Below are 24,287 nucleotides of genomic sequence, written 5' to 3'. Positions count from 1 at the left end.
TTGGAGGTGGATGCATAGAAGCTTTGAGGTGATGAGGGAGCAAGGGTATGATAAAAGCTCTGAGACGGAAAAGTACTTGGCATACCTTGCATAGGAGGGGCTGTCAGCAAAGGTGGCATATGGTGCGGATGGCCACAAGGAGAAACCATGTTAGATGCAGGTGCTTGCCCTTGTTGAAGAGTAGGACCAAGACTTTGCTGTATTTGTCGCAATCCCTTGAGGTAGTAACAGTCCTTGTCCTCATGTCCAGATTTTTCACAGAAGTGGCAGTACACCCGAAGGGGGCATTCCTATGGAGGGTGCCCCGGAGAGCGGCATGAGCTACACCAAACCGTAGCCTTGGTCTCTTGCTGACACTTGAGCTCCTCCAGCTCGTGCTTAATCTGTTCCAATGCCTCATGATGTGGAGGCTTCTCTTGTCTAAGAGAGAAGGAACTCTCCTCTTGAAGAGCTCGCTGTAACTTTAGGGCTTCCAGTTCCCTGCGTAAAGAAGTTAAAGAATCAGAAGGACTTTCCAAAAACACAGAGGGGGTCTCTATGTGAGGGGGGTTGGGGAACAGCTTCCTAGCCCCCTCTATCCTCGTAGCAGCTGCGATGAACTCTTCGAGAGTGGCGTCGGGTCGGAGACTCTCTCGTAGTTTTTGCTGAGAACTTTTGGGAAGCGCCTTCTCTACCCATTTCTTAACCATAAATTCACCTGGTTGCTGGGGAAGCTTGGCAACCAAAGACTTGGTTTTCGTCATAAGTTTTGCAAAAGTCTCCTCTAGCTGGAGCACCATGTTGGCCAACTCATCCAACACCTTCTCCTGGCCTGAAAGCTGCACAGAATTGCTGTCTTAAGGCTGCCCAAGTTGCAAAATAGTTCTCTGCAAACTGGCTGTACCATTTTTCTGCTAAGCTATCCAAGATGGATGGAAAGAGTACCAAATAAGCATCTTCCCTGTTAAGACCACGACCCCTACAAAGAGATACAAACCTCCTTGCATGGTCGTCAGCATCTTCTGAAGAAAGACCTTTGAATGTAGGGAACTTGATGTTTACCTTAGCCAAAACGCTAGCCAATGGCTCCATGGCCCCTTGCTGAGCTTGTTGCTTCACTGGAGAAGGTGATCTGGAAAATGTGGAACTGGAGGGAGGAATGGGTGATGCCGTATGTGGAGGTATGGGTGATGAGGTTGATGAACTTCTAGCAGGTTCCAAGGGTCGTCTTCTGTTGTAGTACTTTAGAGGACTCAGGAGTGCGCTTTGACGCTCGACTGTCCGCCTTGTATGGGTCATGCAATGATCACCAAACCAACCAAGCTTTGGGCAGAAAACCTTGAACTGGCTGAAGACTGGTCTAGACTCTACTAGACCAGGCAAGTGACTAGACTAGGCTGGACCAGGGACGAGGAGGACTAGACCAAGGTCTAGACCAGGCAAGTGACTAGACCAGGCTGGACCAGGGACGATGGACCAGGGACGAGGAGGACTAGACCAGGGTCGAGGAGGTCTAGACCAGAGAGGAGGGCAGGTTGGACCAGGGCAAGAGAGGACTAGACCAGTTGGACTAGGCGAGAGGAGAACAGTGCAAGGCAAGGTCAGCGAAGCTAGGCAAGGTAGGTGAAGCTGGATAGGCCCAATAGCTTCAAGATTTGCACCTCACAGAGTGAGATTTCAGTTGAGATCCCATCGTGGTCGCCAAAATGAGAGCACCTGTAGCGTGGATAACGTGTCGTGCTCTCTACAATGGGTAGTCCTCAGTGCAATGTGCGTGACAATCTCACTCAAACAGACTGAATCTCCCTCAAACAGACCGAACAGAAAGGAAACAATAGACGTCAACAGAGCTCGCTAAGACACAACAGCAGACGAGAACATATGACTCGACTATCTCAAAGACTGAGACAGACTCTGGCGTGGCAGCACACTCAGCTCCAGCCTAGGACTCTCAGGTACAATGGGGGTGTCGAGGCTCAGATGTGCCGGGATGGTGAAGACGTGCTCTGTGTATAGACTCACTCTAGACGGCTACGTACAAGCTCAGAGGTGAAGAAGATAATTGAATAACCAACCGCTACTACTCATATGTACCACCATAAAGAGCCACCAACGGCTCATAAATGTCAGCCATGTGGTGACGTGGCCACGAGGTCCACTAGACCACCGTCGGTACCCTGCCACGTGTCACTCCCGAGCCCAGAGGGTCCGTCCAGTGTCCGTTCGGTGTGAACCAGCCTAGACCTGTCCTGTGAAAGACACTGTACCGTGAAGGACACTGTAGCCCTGCTACAGTTGTCAACTGTAAATTCTAGTCTTCCGTTCATGAGTTTGTAGCCAACCGCAGCATGGTCCATGAGCCTTGGATGGTAGAGGCTTTCTTGGATAAACAATATTCCTTTAGTGGTGATGGTAGTCCTATGTTGTAGTGCTCACTCTAGTCCTCCAAGGTTATTAGTTAGAAGAAAAAGATCGGGAGGTAGATGTCCAAAAACCTATGATTGTAGTCGTCCATAGTTTCAGTGGCCAATTTTCAAGTTACCCCATTGTGCCAGAAGCTGCACTTCAAACAAGGAGGTCATGTGACTTAAGGAAAAAATATTTTTGAAAGCTTGCCAAGTCCTAGGAGTGTGAGGCTTTGTGGCTATAGAACTCTACCACTGTATAGGATTGTCTGAGAAAAGCGGCCACCTGAGAGATTTTTGATTCTTCATAGTTCCCTAGTACATAAATATTGTCAAGCGGCCGAAGGAACTGCAATGCTTTCTTTTGATCTTACAATCCCAAAAAAGTGTAAAATTTTACCATAGATCCACCATCCTTGAAGTCCTTGGGCTTATTTGGTGCAAGTCTTGGACGTGGATAATAGGCGTAGGCATACGGGCGCAAATTGTCACACAAAGGTGGCGATGAGGGAGGTGGTGTCATCTTGTAGAAATCGGATGGTGCAACCATATTTTTGAAGACTTCCTTGATCGGAACAGAAGACTGTGTAGTTTGTCAAGATGAGGCCCTTGAACTTTTTGGTGTGGGAGGATAAAAAACCTGAGGCAACAAAGGTGGCAACATGTAGTTTAGAAACTGCTCGAAGTTTTGCAGAATAGGTAGGTTTTGCTGAGGGCGTCTCGAGAGTATGTGACGGAGTTCATCGAGGAGGAACTCCAAATACTCGTTGGGGACCCGTTTGCTCATCAAGTGGGCAAACAACTAAAGCTTTGACACCACTGTAATAGGAGGGCACCACATGCTGAGTGAAACAAACGGATTGGACCAGACTTTTAGCACTTCAAAGCAACTAGAGAGAGAGAGAGAGAGAGAGAGAGAGAGAGAGAGAGAGATTCACACGGTCAAGATGAAGTGGCAGAGTTTCACTCCTAGATTAGTCGCTCTAAAAACATGGTGCCCCTTTTGGTATTTCTTTTATATTGCTTGACAGAAGGTACTGTTTTAGGCTTGGACACTCCAAGCGAGAAATCAATAGCAACACACAAACAAAATTTGCAAATTACTGAACTTGAAGAGAGAGAGAGAGAGAGAGAGAGAGAGAGAGTGGGGGGTGGGGAGGGGAGGAGGGTTGACACGGCACGACGGAGTTCCGAGCCAAGACGCGCTTGTTCCAAAGACTGGTGTCCCTTTCGGAATTTCTTTATCATTGCTTTACAAAGGTACAACTCCCGAGAGACAACCCTCTGTGAGACGTTGTGTCCAAACGCTCTCTGAAGAGTAGCCCTCTTGGCACTTATAAACGTAAAAGGATGCCCAAAAGCACTTGGCACCAAAAGCTTGCACAAAAACCTGCCCAAATCAGCCGGTGCTAGTTGTGGAAATCCGTACAATCTGCCATGTGGCATGTTAACGTGATTTATGGAAATCCCAGTCAGAGTTCAAGCTTTTAATCATTTGGGTTTAGGCCCCGCGGCCGGTGCTCATAAGTTGGGCAGGGTTGCAATTTTTAAACTCTAACCCCGAGGCCCGACGTCTGGGTTCAATTTTTTGTCTTCTTGGCCAATGCCTCAGTTGGGCACGCTACGCCATCACTCTGTGACATACCCCCCTCTTGAAAGAATTGTAATCACCCTTGATTACGCTTGCAAAATAGCCAAAGAATAGAAACTTTTGGAGTGGAGATTGACTCTATGTACATGCACTAGACTCCACAAATCCAGCACTTCCACAAAGATATCAGTCATGATCAATCACATTTCTCTCGAGGGTCTTAGATACAAATTTTAATCATTGTAACCTATTTAGCAATCACATCCAAACTGCGTTGATCTTTTCACGGATGTCTTGATCCACTAAATCTTGTTTCTATAAAATTCATATCCTCTCTTTTCATAACCATGCTGTTGACCATTCCCACAAGACAATACATCCACAGAGTATGCAGTTCACAAAATCACACACTTAGTTCACACTGAACACTGTGTTTCAGTCATTCAATTTAGCCATTTCATCTTGTCCATAACTCTTGATGCACCTAGATTATTGTGCAGCCATCTCATCCTTCCGGAACTCTTGATGCACTCACAACAGTATCATCTCATCTAGATAGAAATCTTGATGCACTAGAATCTCATTCATTTCACAGTCACTTAGCCATCACATCTAGATCGTGCTGATCTTTAATAGATGTCTAGATGCACTACGTTAAAATCATTCATCAGACAAAACGCTGCAAACATGTCATCTTTCTCTACAGGTCTCTAATAATAATACACAGAAAGAGCACATGCCATCAATTCAATCAAAGAAAATTCCAATTCAATGTACATATGTTCATAAGGTCAATCTGTCCAATACTATTAGCTTGTTAGTATCCCTAAAATCTCAAGGAGAAACTAGTGACTATTCAATCTAGGTAATTTATGAGAAAGGAGTGGAGTGGCTTTCCTCTTGTGTAGTCCACATTGCACCAGATTCAATCGCTGATTCATTAGTAACTTTTGGCATAGCCACTGCTAGTAATCCAAAAGCTTTAAGGTACAACTCAAAACTGAAGAAAATTTGCAATGTTCTCCTCCTCCGTCCACTTTGCATTGAGAGCTAAAAGTGCCCTTGACCAAATTACCCGATACACGTAGTTCTCCTTTCTGTTCTTTTCTTGTCCCTATGATCTGTTGGTAGCCCTGTTAGCCTCTTTTGTCGACGAATTACCCACTTCTTAGGTGCTTCTCTGCACAACTATAGAGCATACCTCCACGTCTGTGCATTTCCTTTCATGTAAGATGCCGCCCTTCGCACCTTGGAGCATTCCGAGAAACGACCTCCCAAGAAGATGGAGTTAAACTGTTGTATGAATTCAAGGGCTGGATGGGTGTCCTGGTAGCGTGAAAATGTGTCAAACTTGACTGCTTGACCCCATCCTTGAACTCCAAGGTCTTCTTGTCCTTTTGTTCGCTGTCTGAACTGTTAGCAGAGGATGAAGTATCCTCTACTGAACTGCTAGATGGCTCCTTGTGTCTCCTAGATTTTTTCAAAAATTTGCTTTTCTTGCTTTTTCTCCTTACTAGAACTAGAGGATGATGAATTGTCGGAACTCTCTGAAAACGAAGAAAAATTTGGGTGTCACAAAGTGATGACGTGGCATGACCTAAAGGACGGACTCCGGACAAAGAGGGGTCAGAACCCTTCTGAAAGATGCAGAAGAAGTTGTATTAACTTGCAAAATATATCCGAGAGGCCTAAAATTGAAGGGCATCCATTTTATAAGTTGTTCCAACTTATGGGGTCCTGTCCGATGGGACCTAAGGAACAAAAAGGCTAAAAGTGGCGTGAAGGGTTGATAATAGGGCAGCTGTACGGACGCCCACGAATTACGCTGATGACATGGCAGGCCGTACGGTCTTCCACGATTTGCGCTGCTAATGTGCCACCTATACAGATTTCCGCAAGTCGCGTTGGCTTCCCCTAGTGCTAGCTTTTGGGCCAAGATGCTTTTAGATTTGAAGCTTTTCATATGTATTGCTTCCGGAAGGCCTATGGCCTATAAATTGAGTGCTTTAGTCTCAGGCAGGTGAGCTTGGGAGCACTGCTGAGACAAGGACCCTTGCACATTGTACTTTGTGAAGCATTGATAATAAAGAAATACTGAAAGGGTCGCCAGTCTCTTTGGGTGCAGAACTACATCGTGTTGTGTTGTCTCTCTCTGAGTTTTGTTATGTTCTTTTAGTTCTCTCACGTGTGTTGTGGTAGATTCCCGGCTTGGAGTGTCCAAGTATGCTACATTGGGTCATCCTCGAAACGAACACACTTCTTGGATCTTCTTACCACCTAAAAAGTCGACTTTCGGTCCAAATAACTGGGGAAATCCGTTGATTTCCTCTTCTCCCGAGAATGCTTTAAGCTTTTCATTAATTGATTTGTCTTCTTTTCAAGGGCTTTGTCAAGCAAGTACAATTTCCACTTTTTTGCGCTAGACTTTTCTTTTTGCTTCATATCTATTTTATCCTGTCTTGGTGCCGATTTGAATTGTTTGACTTTGGTTTTAATATTGGTTTCGATGCTTGGTGATTCACTCTCGGGTGGAGTAGTATTGTCTGAACCTCGACGGGATGTTTGGGGAGCGTCTTGTTGTACTCTGGAAAACCTCTGATTCCTGAACGACACAAACGAGATTCTTGGGGAGCGTTTAGTTGTATGCTTGAAACCTCCATGCGACAGGCTGCGGTCTGTTGGGGAGTGTTTGGTTGTATCAGTCCTCTGAGCTCATCGCCTGGACCTTCTTAGGTTATTTGCGGGGAGAGCCATCATACCACAAACCGTCTGTCTCGGGGGAGTGCTTAGCGGCACTATTCGTTGTGTCTTGTGACATGCATATGTGATCATTCTTTTCGCATTGTGATGTGCCAACCATTGAATATTCCTAATTGGGTGAGATTGCTAAGGTATGTAATTTTAGTGCAACAAGACACTCGTCACAGGTCACGCGGTTTGGGTGTGATGGCTAATTTTGACACCCCGAAATATCAAGAGCTCCGATATGGAATGAGACACCCGTCACAGATCAATTCATTGATTGTCCCTCAGAATGTCCCTTGGAATGACCCTCAGAAACTTTTAAGCTAACTTGAGCTGTTTGCAGATATACGGTAATCACGGACGATTACTCTTCTTTCAAGATGGGGGGATGTCACAAACTACTGACATGTCAAGCCAGTGAAGAATGAAGAACGGAGCCAACTTGCAGATCTCGGTAAACCCTAAGAAGAAGCAGCAAAGGAGCAGAATAAGTTTTTACCAACTTGCAGGTCCTCACCGAGTGGGGACAAATAATGATGAAGATTTTGCAAGGGTCTTCGGGCAGCTAATGGATGGACAACGTCATGAACACTATCTTCTCAAAGATGGCTTCATGATGATGCATGGCAGATTGTGTGTCACAAAACCATTGCGATGCAAAGTTATGGAAGAGAGTCATGTCCCACCGTATGCAGGGCATCGTGGTATCGATGCTACAGTTAAAGCGGTTGAGACATTCTTCTATTGGCCTACACTGAGAAGAGATGTGGATGCCTTTGTGCGAGAATGCCTAATATGCCAGAAGGTCAAGTTTGACAGGCAAGGCACCAGGATTATTGCAACCACTGCCTATTCCAGATAAACCATGGGAAAGTATTGCTATGGATTTTATCTTTGATCTTCCGAGAACGCAGACAGGAAATGATGGTATTTGGACCATCATATGCAGATTCAGCAAACAAGCTCATTTTATTCCTGTCAGGAAGAAGATAAAGCCAAATTTGATGGCACACTTGTTTATGAGCAATATTTTCAAGTATCATGGCTTGCTACAGTCGATTGCTAGCGATCGTGATCCACGCATGACAAGTTTGTTCTGGAGAGGTTTGTTTGAGAATATGGGCACCACGCTCAAATTCTCTTCGTCATTTCATCCTCAAACAGATGGGCAGTCAAAAGAGGAAAATTCTACTGTCCTAGATCTGTTGAAGTGCTATGTGTCAGAGCATAAAGGAAAGTGGGAGCAGTATTTGCCATTGGTGGAGTATGCATACAATAATACAATGCGTTCATCAACTGGCAAGGCACCTTTTGAGATAGTAGAAGGTGGCAAGAAAGTTCCTCCATATTGCATACAAAGGACAAGATATTTGAAGCAGATAAGTATGTTCAAGACATGGATGAAATGTACAAGAAGGTCAAAGTGGCCTTAGAAAAGACTCAGGCAAAGCGAAAGAAAGCAGCTAATCGTCACCGTCGTGAAGTGGTATTTTCACTTGGTGATTGGGTGCTTCTACGCTTTGAAAAGGCAAGGTTAAAGAAGATGAAGGGCAAGGAAAGACTGTTTCCAAAGCTCAGCATGTGTTACTATGGACCTTTTCAAGTATGCGACATAATCAATGATGTTGCATATAGGCTGAAATTGCGTGAGAGTTGGAAGATTCACAATGCGTTTCATGTGAGTCTTCTCAGATCCTATGTGGGTGATGTGCCAGAGGATATGCCAGCTGAAGATCAGCCGGAAGTCGAGGAACTTGACGAGATCTTGGTCCCGGAACAGATTTTGGCACATAAAGAAAGAAAAGTGAAAGGCAAGGTTGCTAGGCGTTACTTGGTGAAGTTCAGAAACTATCCACCAATGGATGCTAAGTGGATGGAAGAAGGTGAACTTGTAGAGTCACCAACTGTGTTATCACTTTACTTTGAAGCCTTCAATTTGCAACCTACCTTGACCCTTTGAGTTTCAAAGCTACATGGATTGTCAGTGTGACAATGGCTTTTGAAAGAAATGATGTACATGGTATTTAAAGTGAGCTCAAATCAAGTACATGTTATATGAATGTTAGAGCTGTACAGATTGTCAGTTTGGCAATTGCTCTTATGGAAAGTCCAAAAGTTTGGTTAGTGCTATAGAAGTGAGTATTTCTTGTCAGTTTGTCAAGGATACAGTAATTGCTTCTATTAAAGGGTACATGTGTAACTGCATTCTTAAACTGTCGGTTTGGGTATGCTCGAAAGAGTTACTGGGCCCAACGTGTACTAAAAGACACTGGCAAAATGCGTAGCTACCATTTTGTCATTGGAAAGTCAATGACTCAAAGCAATGGCAGAGTGCGAAGCTACCACTATGTCATTGGGACAGAGTTCACACGCAGGCAATACATGTGTGTTGAATACACCAGGGTTGACAATGAGCATGTATGTGTCGTACATGTGTCGACAGGTGTTGAATACACTAGTGTTGACTGTGAGCATGTACCACATAGATGCAAACGAGGACATTTGAGATTTCAAGAGGGGGGTATGTCACCAGCGTGTGACTACTATCTATCCTTTTTGTTGATTTCTTTCTTATTATTTATTCATTTTAACTTTTTGGAAACACCCATCGGGAAATCTAACTGCCCTGCATTGCATAGCTAGTGTGGAACTGTTCAGAGGGAGTCCAGGCCTGAGGGCAAGAGAGCACTAAGGTTGGACAAGGACTATGGTTAGCCAAAGTGGAGTCATTGACTAGCAAAAGTGGAATCCTTTGCTACAGAGGCTACATTTCGGTTCTTGGTGTGGCTGCAGTGTACAAAGAGGGTCAGATGACCTAGAAAGATACAATGGCAGCATCTCCTAAAATTTAGGGAACTGCTATTTTGGGACCTGAAAATGTGTTCGCGTCATCATTTCCGGAATGACAAGGGGAACATTTTATTACTCTGCCGTGAAGTCAACTGGGCAACCGGTCGGGACATTTTTAGGCGGTAACCCCGAAACGGGAAATAGCCTGTAAATGTGCCAAGTGGCACATTTCTGTGCACTTTTCTCATGCAGGAAGAAGTGGCGCTGATTTTAGAGGAAGGAGGGCTCATTTTCAGTTTTCTGTCACAGGTTGAGAGCTATGGAGTGCTTGGCAGTATGTTATGCCCCTCTAGTGGGCTTTTCAATTGACCAATGTACAGTTGTGTGGGTTCATGTGCGATTGCCGAGGCAAGAGCCTCTTGCACAGGTACTGGATTAGCTAGCGGCTAATCCCCCGTAGGTACAGGTGATTCGGAGAGGTTTCACGTGCGAAATCTCATCCGATTCAAAGGGCAAGTATCCCTATAGGTGCGGGAGCTCGAGGACTTGCTACGGATGCGACCGGCACGCAAAACGGAGCCTGAAACAGTGAATTACAGCCTGCTGTGTATTTTTGCAGGTTTAGGGTTTTGGCCCTAAACGGACCCTAATACCCCGAGGAGGTTCGGGGACGCGAGGGGACCGCTATACAGGTGATCTGGCACATTTTCAGGGCAGAAAACAGAGAATTCAGCGTGCTGCAGATTCTCACCAGGTTTTGCAAAGTGTCCGTATGCGTCGGGAAAGTCATCCAATGCGTGGGAATACTAACTGTGAAGGGTCCTAGTACAGTTATGTTGCTGAAATCTGGCCAGAATAGTTGAAATTCAGCCAAGGTTGTGCGGGGTAGCTTGTAGGGAACCACAGCATTTATTCCCTCTTTTAAAGAATAAAGAAATACCGAAAGGGGCGCCTGTTTATGGGCCAATCTGGTGTCGGTCTTCTCATACAGGTGCAATCTAGCAGCCTGTATCCCTTTCCCCTTTGTTGTGTCTTGAAAGTACAGGTAAAGTGGGCGACAAATTAAATGGGTGAAAGCAAATAAGGTTTAAGTCTAAGGTCTACCTCCCTTTTTGGATTAAACAGGCCGGTTTCACAGAATCTGCAAGTTGGCTCCGTTCTTCAGTGGCTTGACACATCAGCAGTTTGTGACACGTGGTTTGAGGTAGAAGGTGCTGATGGAGTGTCACAATCCTCCTTTCATCAAGCACTGTGTTTGAACTGCTTAAGTTTGTTTCAATTTTGTTCTTTTGGTTGGCTACAGTGGTATCAGTCGTTTGATGTTCTGACAAGAAAACCGGTCCTTCATGAACCTACAATGGAAAGCTCTGGAGTTGGATGAAGAAGAAACGGCAACAGGAGGAGGAGATGAATAAACAAGAGCTCGTTTTTACCCTAAAAAGCTCTAAAAACATGCTTTTTGACACTTTGTGTTGTAGAGGCCTCTAAAAATCTCTTCAATGGATGAGAGTTTGGATACAACAAAGTTGATCCTCCTAACGAGCCCTACACATTGATGCAAACGGCTCTTAATTCTTAATTTTGAAAAATTAGGGTTTTCAACAGGAAATTAGGCTTTTTGCAGCATGTATCAAAATTATCTTTTGAGTGCATTTCGCAAATAATAGGTAGCAAGATGGAGGAACATGGAGTTATAAGCATGGGGGATGGAAGAAATAAGAGAAGAATCACTTCTTTAAATTTTGAGCGAGATTTTGAATACTGTATGCAAATTGTTTGGAATAGATAAAATCTTTTTTGAGCTTGTTTTGGTGCTGATTGAATTTGTTTGACTCTGGTTGCAATGCTGGTTGATAACCTATAAATGACGTAGACTATCATTTGGGGAGCGTTTAGTCGTACTTGGGACTTCTAAACGACGCGAACTGTGTTCTAGGGAGCGTTTAGTTGTTGTAGATGGAAATCTTTGAACAACGTAGGTTGTGGTCTAGGGAGCGTTTGGTTGTATACGGAACTGCTCTAAACAACACATGCTTAACTTTGGGGAGCGTTTGGTTGTATCTGGATGTCTTCATGTTATGTGATCATCTATAAAGTATTTTTGTGAAGCATATGAATCTTTTGTCAGATCAATGGAAAAGAAATACCAAAAGGGGCCCCAGGGCCAGCGCTTCTAGGAGTGGAACTCCGCCACTCCGTGTCTACCATGTGGACTCTCTCTCTCTCTCTCTCTCTCTCTTTGTTCAGTTGTGTTTGAAGTGCTAAAGTCTGTTTCAATTTTGTTCTTTCAGCTGGCACGTAGTGCCCCCGCTCCGTTACAGGGTTAGAGAGATATTTCTAGTGGCCACAATGCAAGAAGGATGTGGATGAGTTTGTGCATACGTGTTTGGTATGTCAAATATTGAAATATGACGGGTACAAAGTGAGAGGACTTCTCAACACTTTATCCGTTCAAGGTCGACCATGGGAGTATGTAGCAATGGACTTCATGCTTGATCTTCCCAAGACTCAGAGTGGGCATGGTGGTATTTGGACTATAGTGGATAGATTCAAGAAACAGGCTCATTTTGTCTGAGAAGATAGTGAAGGCTGACCATTTGGCAAAGGTGTTTGTCTCACACTTCGCTCGGTTGCATGGGATGCCTAAGCCTATTGTGTCAGATAGACACCCTCGATTTACCATTTTGTTTGGAGAGCAATGTGTCACCAGGAGGTGTATTTTTCCTGTTGCCTTCAATAAATAAGTACTAGATATTTTTATTTATTTTTACTTTTACTTGTTTCCCCGGGACCCTTGAAAAGGTGCAAGTGTACATTGCATGGCCAGTGTGAAACGGCTACGGCCGAATAGGTTCCTCACATCGGGAGTCTGGGTCGGTCAATCGGGGACTGGTCGGACCAGTTAGCACCTTTTGATGAGTATGGGAGCCTGTGCCCGCCAAATGAAATCTGGGCCACTCGGAAAGTCACTTACAACTTTATAAGTGAGTGGGAACTAGGGAATTAACTCAAAGGGGCAAACTGGATAATTGGCAGGAGGAGGTTAATCTACAAGACACCTCAGCATGAGGAGGCGCCCAATTTGAGAGAGGGGCTGATTTTTGACCACAAGTGACCTACAGTGTGTGTGTGAGTAGTGGGTGCAGGTCTACAGCTTTAATGGAAAGCTTACCTTCTCCTCTGTCTCATGTAGCGCGATGACTTGCTCTCGTGCATCTCTCTCTCCCCTTTGTCGCATATGGTAATGCCCCACTAGTTGGGCTACTTAGATGAACATGTACAGTTCTTGGGGTTTATGCACGTTTGCCAAGGCAAGAGCCTTCTGACAAGAGCCTTCTGAACAGGAACCGGATTAGCTAATTGTTGATCCCTCATAGGTATGCACAATTCCATCGCGAAAGATTGCGAGTTCGGAGAGTTTTCTCACGTGAAAACTCGTCCAATTCACAGGGGAACTGTCCCATTGCGTGCGGGAGCCCTTGGGACACGCGTACGCGTGTTCGCTCCGCTAAAAACGATCCGAAACAGCGAATTACAGCCTGCTGTGTTTTTCTGCAGTTTAGGGTTTTGCACCTAAACTGCAAGGGAACCCCAGGGGAGCCTCGTGAGAGCCTTGGGATGCGTGTACAGGCTCACTAGAATTACAGAGAATTACAACCCGTTGAATTTCTGTGACAGCTCACTAGAAAGCTTCCAGATAGCGAGGGAATGCGTCCTAGACATGTGCTTTTGACCTACAAGGGTTTTTGCGTCGTTAGGCTGCCGAAATCCGGTCGAAAACCTGCGTTTTCAGTCCTCGCCAGGTTTGGACAGCTTTGTGAAAGCTTGTGCTAAGTGGTCGGATCATCTACCTTAATTTGAATAAAGAAATACCGAAAGGGGCGCCAATCTTTGGGGCCTACAATGTGTCGGTCTTGTGTGCGCAGTGACATTCTAGTCGCTGGACGCAACTGTGTTCTCTTCCCTTCTTAGTGCTCTGTGTAAAGCTAACAGGAAATTGAAATAGTACCGCCCTCTACGTTGTACAGGCCGGTTATATGGTTCCATCGACAGGATAGTCACTTTTTCTTCAAAAAGTGCAGCGTGGATTGTTGTGGGTGAAAGCAACACAGAGCTTGTCGATATGGCAGAGAAGAGAGACCAAGTACCTGAAGAGAGATCTTCCTCACATGGCATAGAGAAAATTCCTTCAACTCTTCAAGAAGAGGACAGGTTGTTTAGAACTCAACTGCATTGCTGCATGGACATGTTTCAGCAGTTGGCTAACAACCCAAGGATGCAAGAGTTCTTACAGGCTCCGCCAAAGGGTTTTCAGTCTCCCACACAGGGCATGACTGAGCCGTTGCAGGAAAAGGAGATTTCCAATGCGTAGAGGACTCATGATGCTCGAGGGAAAGCCCATGTGGTTGAGCAACTAGCGGTGTCCAATGATCCAAAGAAACTTGTTTTAGCTGGACAAGAACCGTTTGTGAATGGTCAAGGGAGTAATGAACAGGCTATGCGTCAGACCCTTCCACTACCTATTACTTATCCTGGTTATTTTGGAGGTGGTTCAGTGTTTCAAGCTATGGCTGGACCTTCCAGAGGTTATATGCCAGGAAATGTGTTCGGGACAATGCAACCAGGCATGGGTAACCCTATGTACGCGAACATGGGTGTCCAACCAGGTTTTCAGGGTGCCTATGGCTAGTTTTGAGTGCCTGGAACACAATTTGGTATGGGTGGTTTTTCGCAGCCATATGTACAAAATGCAGATACGACAGGGAAAATAGTTGATGCGAGTGCTGGAATGAACAATCATGGAGCGCCACTGTTACAGGCTCCTGTTTATGATAATATGGCTCCTTTGAGTCAGCTTAAGGATTACAAGGAAGGTGGGCAGGGAGTGAAGTTTGAAACTTTCAGAGGAACTGAGGATCAATTGAAGGCTTTGACCTTCATACAGCAGTTCGATGCAGCTTATGCTGGAGGAAACTTCACGGAATCTTCAAAGATACGCAGGGCTGCCACTTTCTTGAAAGGGAATGCGCTTCAATGGTGGACCGCATTGTTGAACCAGGGTCAAGCCCCAACAACGTGGGTCCAATTCAAACAGCTTTTTGCGCCTGCATGGCTGACAAACACTTTTGAAGTGGATGTGATGACAGACTGACACGAGTTGAATGCTAAACAGTGTGCGAATCTGGAAGAGTACAATAAAGAGTTTTGGGCCGCACTATTGCCAGTCACCTCTTACAGGTTTGTGCCATTGTCAGAACAGATTGAGAAGTACTGTTGCGGATTGCCCAAGAAAATAGGGACTACTGCACAAAGACTACTGTCATGAATATGTTTCAGTTGATTGAGAATGGAAGAGTGGCCAACAATCTGTCGAAGGGAGATTCCGATGGATTTAATAGCCACAAGAAAGGGTCACAGGGCAAACAGTTATCAGCCAAGGGCAATGTTGCAGCAAAGCCTTCTGAGCCTCCCACAAAGAAGCCCTCCATTGAAGAAGGTGATACGTCCAAGAAGCAGTCTAAGTCTTCTTCAAGACGAGGACAAGGACAAAAAAGGCATTTTTTTGGCAAAATTTTTGAAGAAAGGAAAGCTCTTAGGGAGGCCAAGAAATGCTACATTTGTGAACAGGAAGGACATTTTGCAAATGAATGCCCACAGAAGAAGTCATAGGATAAGGATCACAAGTCAGACCATAAAGGGAAGAAGCCAAAGCCAAGTGCAGGACTTGTTCCAGATTTGGTTGGAGACAAGCCAAACACACATGCCACGGAGCTGTGCAGAGCTTGGGGCAAAGTTAGAGACCAGACAATGGTGGTTTTCTTTGATCCAAGAGCTCGTGAAAATTTCATATCACCAGAATTGGCATCAAAGTTGGGCATTCCTGCAGAGGAGATGGATATGACAGGGAAAGCAGGTTTGGCCTGCCCAGGTCATTCAGAGCCCGTTACTCCCATTTTTGGAATGCTTTGTCTGCACATTCAGAGCTATGTGGATGCGGAATAATTTCATATTATGCCACTTGATGGCCGTGATGTGTTACTGGGTATCCCATGGTGTTACAGATTACATGCTATGGTGGATACTTACAACAAAAAGATTACCCTTGTACATAGAGGAAAGACTCATGTCCTTGATGCAAAGCTTAAAGGCGAGTCTATTCCAGTTGTTTCTGCTTTTGCTATTTCCTCTGTAAAAGAATCATCTTTCTGTGTACTTGATCTTTGCAAAAGAAGTACCTCAAGTTGTATCTAATTTGTCTACCTTGAATAAAGACGGGTGAACTTTTTTGAGTGGTTTCAGTGATTGTTTTCCGGACTCGTTGCCAGGGGAGTTACCTCCTGAGAGACCTGAGGATCATACCATAGATCTTGTGCCAGGTTCTAGTCCACCGAATAGATCACCATACAGGGTTAGTGCAGCCCAGCGGAAAGACATTATGAGTCAGGTCAACGAGCTTTTAGAGAAGGGGCTGATTCAGCCCAGTTCATCTCCTTTTTGTTCGCCTACTCTTAGTGCAGAAGAAGGATGGTTCATGGCGCATGTGCATTGACTATCGCGCCTTGAATAAGAATACCATCAAGAACAGGTTCCCCATACCGAGGATAGATGACATTCTTGATCGGCTTGAGGGAGCGTCATTGTTTACAAGGATAGACCTAAAGAGTGGCTACCATCAGATACGCATTAGGCCAGAAGATGTCCATAAGACTGCGTTCAGGACAACATTTGGTCTCTATGAGTTTCTTGTCATGCCATTTGGTCTCACAAATGCTCCCGCCACGTTTAATAGAATGATGGACAGAATTTTTAGACGACATAGAAACTTCGTGGGTACCTTATTTGATGACATGATTGTCTATTCGAAGTGTGAAGAGGAGCATAGGGATCACTTGACTGCAGTTTTCAACGAGTTACGTAAGAACAGGCTACTCATTAATGCGAAGAAGAGTGAATTCTTTTTGCAGGAGATTCACTTCCTTGGTCACATTGTTTAAAAGGATGGGGTATGAATGGATCCCGCTAAGGTGGAAGCAATTAGGTCATGGCCAGACTATAAGTCCGTACATAACATTCAAAGCTTTCTAGGTTTATGTTCCTACTACAGGAGGTTCATCCGAAATTTTGCTGAGATTGCTTCTCCACTCCATGCATTGCAAGGAAAAGGAGTTACTTTCAAGTGGACAGCCAAGGAAATTTTAGCGTTCAAACACTTGAAAGAGAAGTTGACTTCAGATCCGGTAATCATTTTGCCAGATTTGTCGAAACCTTTTGTGGTTCAGTGTGATGCGTGTGGCCATAGTCTTGGTGCAGTTCTAATGCAGAATGGCCGAGTTGTCGCATATGAGAGCATAATTCTTTTGAAGACTGAAAGGAACTTGCAAGTCTATGAGAAAGAATTGATGGCAGTAATTCATGCTCTCACTAGTTGGAAACACTATTTGCGAGGGGCTGATTTTGTTGTCCAAACGGATCATCAAACCTTGCGATATTTTCTCACACAGACGAAGTTGTCTGAGAAGCACATGCGATGGGAAAACATCTTGTCAATGTTCCATTTTCAGATTGTGCATGTGCAAGGGAAAAAGAACGTGGTGGCTGATGCGTTGTCACGAAAGCCCCAAATTTCAGCGGTGTCATTCCGTACCATTGTGAACTAGACGAAATGAAGACACAATATGCTGAAGATTCAGATTTTGCAAGGATCTATGACCAACTTGTTGATGGGCAACATCATGAGCACTATATGACTTTCTCATGATGCATGGAAAGTTATGCGTTACTAAACAGTTATGGCCAAAGATTTTGATGGAAAGTCATTCTCCACCTTATGCTGGGCATCGTGGAATTGACGCGACAGTGAAAGGGGTTGAGGCATTCTTCTATTGGCCAGCTTTGCGTCAAGATGTTGACACATTTGTAAGATCATGCTTAGCATGCCAAAACGTCAAATTTGACAGACAAAAACAACCGGGATTGTTGCAGCCATTGCCGATCCCAGATAGGCCATGGAAAAGCATAGCAATGGACTTTATCTTTGATCTTCCAAGGACGCAAACAGGCAATGATGGGATTTGGACTATCATTTGTAGGTTCAGTAAGCAGGCCCATTTCATTCCTGTAAGGAGGAAGATAAAGCCAGAACACATGGTCAAGATATTCATGAGCAATATCTTTAAATATCATGGGATGCCTCAGTCAATTGTCAGTGACAGGGATCCACGTATGACGAGTCTTTTTTGGAAGGCATTGTTTGAGAACATGGGCACTACGCTAAAGTTCTCTTCTTCGTTTCATCCGCAAACTGATGGACTGTCAGAAGAGGCAAATTCTAGTGTCCTGGACCTGCTCAAATGTTATGTGTCAGAGCACAAGGAAACTTGGGAACACCATCTTCCATTGGTTGAATATGCTTACAATAACACTGTGCATACGTCAACAGGTAAGGCACCATTTGAGATAGTGGAAGGAGGAAAGAAAGTCCCGCCCATTTTGCAGACTAAGGACAAGATATTTGAGGCAGACAAGTATGTGCAAGATATGGATGAAACATACAGGAAGACAAAGATTGCTCTTGAGAAGACTCAGACTAAGCAAAAGAAAGCTGCTGATCGTCACCGTCGTGAACTTGTATTTTGACTTGGTGATTGGGTGCTTTTGCGCTTTGAAAGGCCAGTTTAAGGAAAAGGAAAGGCAAGGAACGCTTGTTTCCTGAGCTCAATATGCGAGATTATGGTACTTTTCAGATTTCAGAAAAGATCAGTGATATACCTTACAGGTTAAAGCTACCAGAAGGCTCGAAAATACATAATGATTTTCATGTCAGCCTTCTAAGACCCTTTGTTGGTAACGTGCCAGAGAATATGCTTGATGAGGAACAACCCGAAGTGGAAGAATTGGATGAGATCCTTGTTCTTGAACAGATATTGGCACATAAGGAAAAAAAAGTTAGAGGAAAAGTTGCAAGACGCTATTTGGTGAAGTTCAAGAACTATCCATCGTTGGATGCCAAATGGATGGAAGAGTCTGAATTGCTTGATTCACCTTAGCTATTGCAATTGTATCTTGAAGCCTTTCAGATGGAACCCACAGTGACTTGATTTAGCCTTTTCTGGAGCAAGGCAAGAACATGGTTCATGATGCTCAAGAGAGTAGTTAAGCAATTGTATCTACTCTTTCCATACAAAATTTAGCTAGAGAAGTTTGTGCTTGAGAGTACACTAGAAGACTTCTATGCTTGATATATGTGTCGTAGCCAGGTTGGTGGGATTGTTTAATCGTCCAACGCTACATTTCCGGAAGCATATATATCTTGGATTCCCATCATAGAATTGTATGTGATATCAGGAGATACCGCATGTATTATTGGAATGCAAGCGAGGTCGCTTGCAGTATGTCAAGGGTGGGGTGTGTCACAAGGAGGTGTATTTTTCCTGTTGCCTTCAATAAATAAGTACTAGATATTTTAATTTATTTTTATTTTTACTTGTTTCCCCGGGACCCTTGAAAAGGTGCAAGTGGACATTGCATGGCCAGTGTGAAACGGCTGCGGCCGAATAGGTTTCTCACATCTGGAGTCTGAGTCGGTCTGTCGGGGACTGGTTGGGCCAGTTAGCACACTGAATTCTGATGAGTATGGAAGCCTGTGTCCGCCAAATGAAATTTGGGCCACTCGGAAAGTCACAACTTTATAAGTGAGTGGGAACTAGGGAATTAACTGAAAGGGGCAAACTAGACACTTGGCAGGAGGAGGTTAATCTATAGGACACCTCAGCAAGAGGAGGCGCCCAATTTGAGAGAGGGGCTGATTTTTGATCACAAGTGACCTACAGTGTGTGTGTGTGTGTGTGAGTAGTGGGTGTACTACGTCTACAACTTTAATGGAAAACTTGCCTTCTCCCCTGTCTCATGTAGCGCGATGACTTGCTCTCAAGCATCTCTCTCTCCTCTTTGGCACATATGGTAATGCCCCACTAGTTGGGCTACTTAGATGAACATGTACAGTTCTTGGGGTTTATGCGCGTTTGCCAAGGCAAGAGCCTTTTGAACAGGAACCGGATTAGCTAATTGCTGATCCCCCACAGGTACGCACAGTTCCATCGCGAAAGATTGCGAGTTCGGAGAGTTTTCTAGCGTGAAAACTCGTCCAATTCACAGGGGAACTGTCCCATTGCGTGCGGGAGCCCTTGGGACACGCGTAGGCGTGTTCGCTCCGCTAAAAACGATCCAAAACAGCAAATTACAGCCTGCTGTGTTTTTCTGCTGGTTTAGGGTTTTGCACCTAAACTGCAAGGGAACTCCGGGGGAGCCTCGTAAGAGCCTTGGGATGCGTGTACAGGCTTTTGGGCACCCGGCAGTGAAAAACAGAGAATTATAGCCCGCTGAATTTCTGTGACAGCTCACCAGAAAGCTTCCAGATAGCGAGGGAATGCGTCCTAGACAGGTGCTTTTGACCTACAGGGATTTTTGTGCCATTATGCTGCCGAAATCCGGTCGAAAATCTGCGTTTTCAGCCCTCGCCAGGTTTGGATAGCTTTGTGAAAGCTTGTGCTAAGTGGTTGGATCATCTACCTTAATTTGAATAAAGAAATACCGAAAGGGGCGCCAATCTTTGGGGCCTACAGGATGTCGGTCTCGTGTGCACAGTTACATTCTAGTCGCTGGATGCAAGTGTGTTCTCTTCCCTTCTCAGTGCTCTGTGTAAAGTTAACAGGTAATTGAAATAGTACCGCCCTCTACGTTGTACAGACCAGTTATACAATGTGTGAGAATGTGGGCACTATGCTCCAATTTGCTTCTTCATTTCTTCCACAGACCGATGGACAATGAGAGATAACCAACTCAGTGGTTTTAGACTTGTTAAAGTTCTATATCTTTGAATATAAGTCTCAATAGGAGAAGTATTCACCATCGCTGGAGTTGCTTCTAATATCACTGTTTCTACTTCGACGGCAAAGCACCATTTGAGATTGTTGAGGGTGGAAAAAGGGTTCCGCCTATTTTGTGCACCAAGGACAAGATTTTCCAAGGAGATTGTGTTGTACAAGATTTTCTAGGCAGATTAGTTGTACAACCAGAGGAGCAACTAGAGGTAGAAGAAACGGAGGAGATTCTTATACGTGAGAAGGTCCTAGTCAACAAGGGAAGGAAAGTGAAGGGAAAACTGGTTCATGTACTCTTACAATTTTTGTTTTGTGTTAGTATGTGTGAACGACAAAATGACTGCAGCATTTTGTCTTGTTGATCTGCATCTGGAGTGATGAGATTTAGTGCATCAAGACATCCGTGAGAGATCAGTGCGGTCTAGATGCGATGGCTAAATAAGTCATAATGATCAAGGTTCATGTCTAAGATCTTGGGGATAGTGAGTGATGACATGGCATCACCTGGCAAAGAAAAAGACATTGCAAGTGATGACGTGGTTGTCTGTACGGCTTGCTGATGTGGCACCCGTAAAATGTGGCGGAAATCACGGACGGCTGTACTAGCTGGCAGGTTTTTATGCATGTGAAAAGCTTGGACGCCAGTTATTGATAGCAATAGCTTTTGGGCTAGTGCCAACTTTTTGTATCCGTTGCTTTCAAGCAAGAGGTCTTTATACGTGGCCTAGTGGGCCACTTTTCTAGGTTAGCTTGGAAGAACGATCTTAGGGTGACCCTCTGGCCGTTGTACTTGTGAATCATCTATATAAAGAGAAGTACTGAAAGGGTGCCAGGCTTTGGGGTCAGTGCATCTATGAGTGGAACTTTGCCACTTGGTGTTGCCACTACTATGGTGTTTTCAATTTCCAAGTGTTCAAATTTGCAGTTCTGTCCGTGTTGCCGTGAGATTATCACCTTGTCAGTGCCAAGCCGGTTACAACTAAATCTTATTAGTATGTTCTATGGGCATAGACTTCTCGAATCATTGCTATTACCACATAGACTTCTCGAATCAATGCTATCACCAAATTCTAAGTAGGGAATAAGCTGACAGAGTTTAGGAGAAGAAAGTAAAATAGACATCACTAGGAATCCTATTAAGGGTAACATCATCCTCTCAAGCAGTAGGAGCTTCCTTTGCAACAGATCATGTGCTTGATGAAATTAGTGGAGATTCTGTATCATCTAGCTACAAACTTAGCGTTATGGAACTGATGTACCCTTTGTCTTATGAATGACCTCCATGAGTTTGTACCTTGCACTTCTCTCTGTTTGTATATTGGCTTTTCTAGGCTGGTATGATAGTCATGCACTCAAGAAATCATAAAATTATGTAATGAATTCTTCAATTAATATTGATTGGTTGGCACAAATAGAATGTATATGACTTCTGTATTTTATATCGATATGTTGGCACATCATCAGTTGTGTTTGGTGGTTGTAGAACAGGAGAAGATTGTGCGGGAATTAGAAGCGAGGCATGCAAGACACAGTTTTACATGGCGGGTAAAATTCAAAAGTGGTTTTTTAAGCACGCTAAAAAGGAATTTACCTCACAGATTATAAAATTAATGTGCGACATTAATTCGACTTCTCATCACATTGTTTTAAACAGTAATTGCATGGTTTCTATTATGTATTACTTAAGTTTTGTGTAGCATCTATTGCCTGGTCATGTGTTCGGTTGATTCTTCACCACCAGCCCTTTCTAAATTCTTCAAACTCATGAGCTTTTTAATTTGCAAACTTTTCAGTTTGAATACTAAAAATTTTCCTTTGGTTTGCTGGATAAAATTTGGATTTGCAAAATTTGAAGAACTTAAAATTGATAAAGTCATATTTGCTTTGTTTAAGTCATTCTACCTTGACCTGGATTCTACATATAAATTTGAGGTGGCATGCTTTTAGCTCCAGACTCACATCATCCAGTCTTCCTTTACAGGTTATTTTTGCAACTTTGACATCAATTTTTAGTGCGTTCTTTCTTGTTTCAGCTTATTTGCAGCTCATCTCTCCATGGGACCTGGTAAGTGTTGTGCGTTTTACAGCTTTAAATTTTTTGGTTCATCACATCTAATGAATCACAAAAAAAGTTGTTTTCGTATATTCATGTTTCCAGAAATACCATGCATACTTTATGGATGAAATGAGTCCACTGTCAGTAGTAATTGCAGGTTAGTATTAGGTAGTTGCTAGTTTTTGCCCTTTTCTCTTCATTTTCTGTGATGTCCTTTCTCTTGTTACTAATCCTACATGTTCACACATAAAATGACGAAATTCGTATCTCTTACATGTCATTACATTTATTCCTAGTCATGTTTTATGAAAGAAAAGAATATTTTTGTCTTCCGAAATGGGCCTTGTGTTTGCCTCTGTGAGCTGAGAAAAAGAGATAGGGAGACAGCAATTGTCTATTCAAATCTATTATTAATGATTGAAATAGTTCCTTTGGGACTAATCTGAAGGACAGCTGCCACTGTCAGCCGGACATATGGATACTACCATTTGACAAGCTGGTTGTCTTTGTCATCATAGTTATTCTGGTTGCCCTCACCAAGCTATAAAATGTGGGAAAATGTATGTTGCTGCACTGTCTGTCATCCTAAGGCCAGTGTTCAAGCATTCTACCATCAGCATGTAGTATATGTTTAGTAAGACGTGCTTAAATCTAGTCCCAGCCTGTGGATATGTGAGGGAGTACTTGATATGCACCAGAGTGGCAGTCACAGGGTGCCAAGATTTCTTCGTGGTATCTAAGTCTGTCTATAACTGATGTCAAACCTGCAGACCTGGTAGATGGGACAACAGCTGGCTCTTGCCCTCTCAATGGTGAACCCTTGGTGGTCAAAGTTTTAGAGTTGCAGTTTTCCTTTGAGAAGAAGCTGGTAATGCGTGGCTGAAAATCTGCCTTTTTTTGTGAATATGCTTGTAAAGCCCTTTCACTGTGTAATGAAGCGCTATGAGCCTCAAGAAGGGTGATCAGCTTCGATAGATACATGAGGAGGTGGAAACAGTGCACTTCATTAATTTCAAAGAAAACCTTCAACAAGAAGTTCATTTTAACAATCGTTAAACAAAAGGGCAGCAACTTGAAGCGGAAGAGAGCGAGGAGATACTAGTTTCGGAACAGATACTGGCTCACCAGGAAAGAAAAGAGAAAGGTAAAGTGAACGGCTGTTCTTAGTTAAGAACCATCTGGCATTGAATGCGAAGTGGATGGAGGAGGAGGACCTAGCAGATACTCCTCAGATTTGGAACTTTACCTCGAGCCTTTGGTCTAGCTTTGACTATTCCGAGAGATCCCGTGGATTAGCAGGGTTGAATCTGGTGCAGACGGGACTGTACGAGAGGGGAGTCACTCCGCTCCTTTGTCACAGATTACCGGGATGGAATAGAGTCACTAATTTCCTTTTGGACTTTAGGGATGCTGCTATGCTTACAGTATTTTGCTGGATGACTTTATCAAAGAAGTACTTCGACATGGGAATTCTCGAGAATGAATTTGATTTTTGTGCTCACTCATGTGATTGTATTTGAGTGCAGGTTTGCAAGACGGAATGGCTACAACATTTCGGTCTTGTGAGACTATAGACATGATCGCAATAAGGATTAGTTAATCTGATATCAGTGAGGTCCTTTGTGGATCTAGTGCGATTGCTAAATACGTTGCAAGGAATCATGGACTTGAGAATCTATAGACATGATCGCAATAAGGATTAGTTGAATCCGACATTAGTGAGGTCCTTTGTGGATCTAGATGCGATTGCTAAATACGTTGCATGGAATCATTGTCTTAGATCTGGAATCAATTTCTATGTGATTGATTTGATGTGAATGTGGACTGACTGTGTCATCTTT

At 43.9% G+C, this 24,287-nt stretch overlaps 1 protein-coding gene across 1 annotated transcript in view; it reads left to right on the top strand.

The window, feature by feature from the left end:
- LOC147431866 (uncharacterized) overlaps nt 1-24,287 on the top strand; it is a 427,705-nt gene that overhangs the window by 31,603 nt on the left and 371,815 nt on the right. The window contains exons 2-4 of the mRNA XM_086494337.1: nt 21,874-21,935; nt 22,372-22,455; nt 22,549-22,603. Coding sequence (XP_086350463.1) covers nt 21,874-21,935; nt 22,372-22,455; nt 22,549-22,603 — 201 coding nt within the window. The remainder of the gene's footprint in view (nt 1-21,873; nt 21,936-22,371; nt 22,456-22,548; nt 22,604-24,287) is intronic.

The sequence above is a fragment of the Adiantum capillus-veneris genome, chromosome 21 (genome assembly GCF_014529385.1).
Source record: "Adiantum capillus-veneris isolate H3 chromosome 21, ASM1452938v2, whole genome shotgun sequence".
Taxonomy (NCBI): Eukaryota; Viridiplantae; Streptophyta; class Polypodiopsida; order Polypodiales; family Pteridaceae; genus Adiantum; species Adiantum capillus-veneris.
The sequence above is the reverse complement of the archived record's forward strand: the minus strand, read 5'-3'. Positions and strand labels throughout refer to the sequence as shown.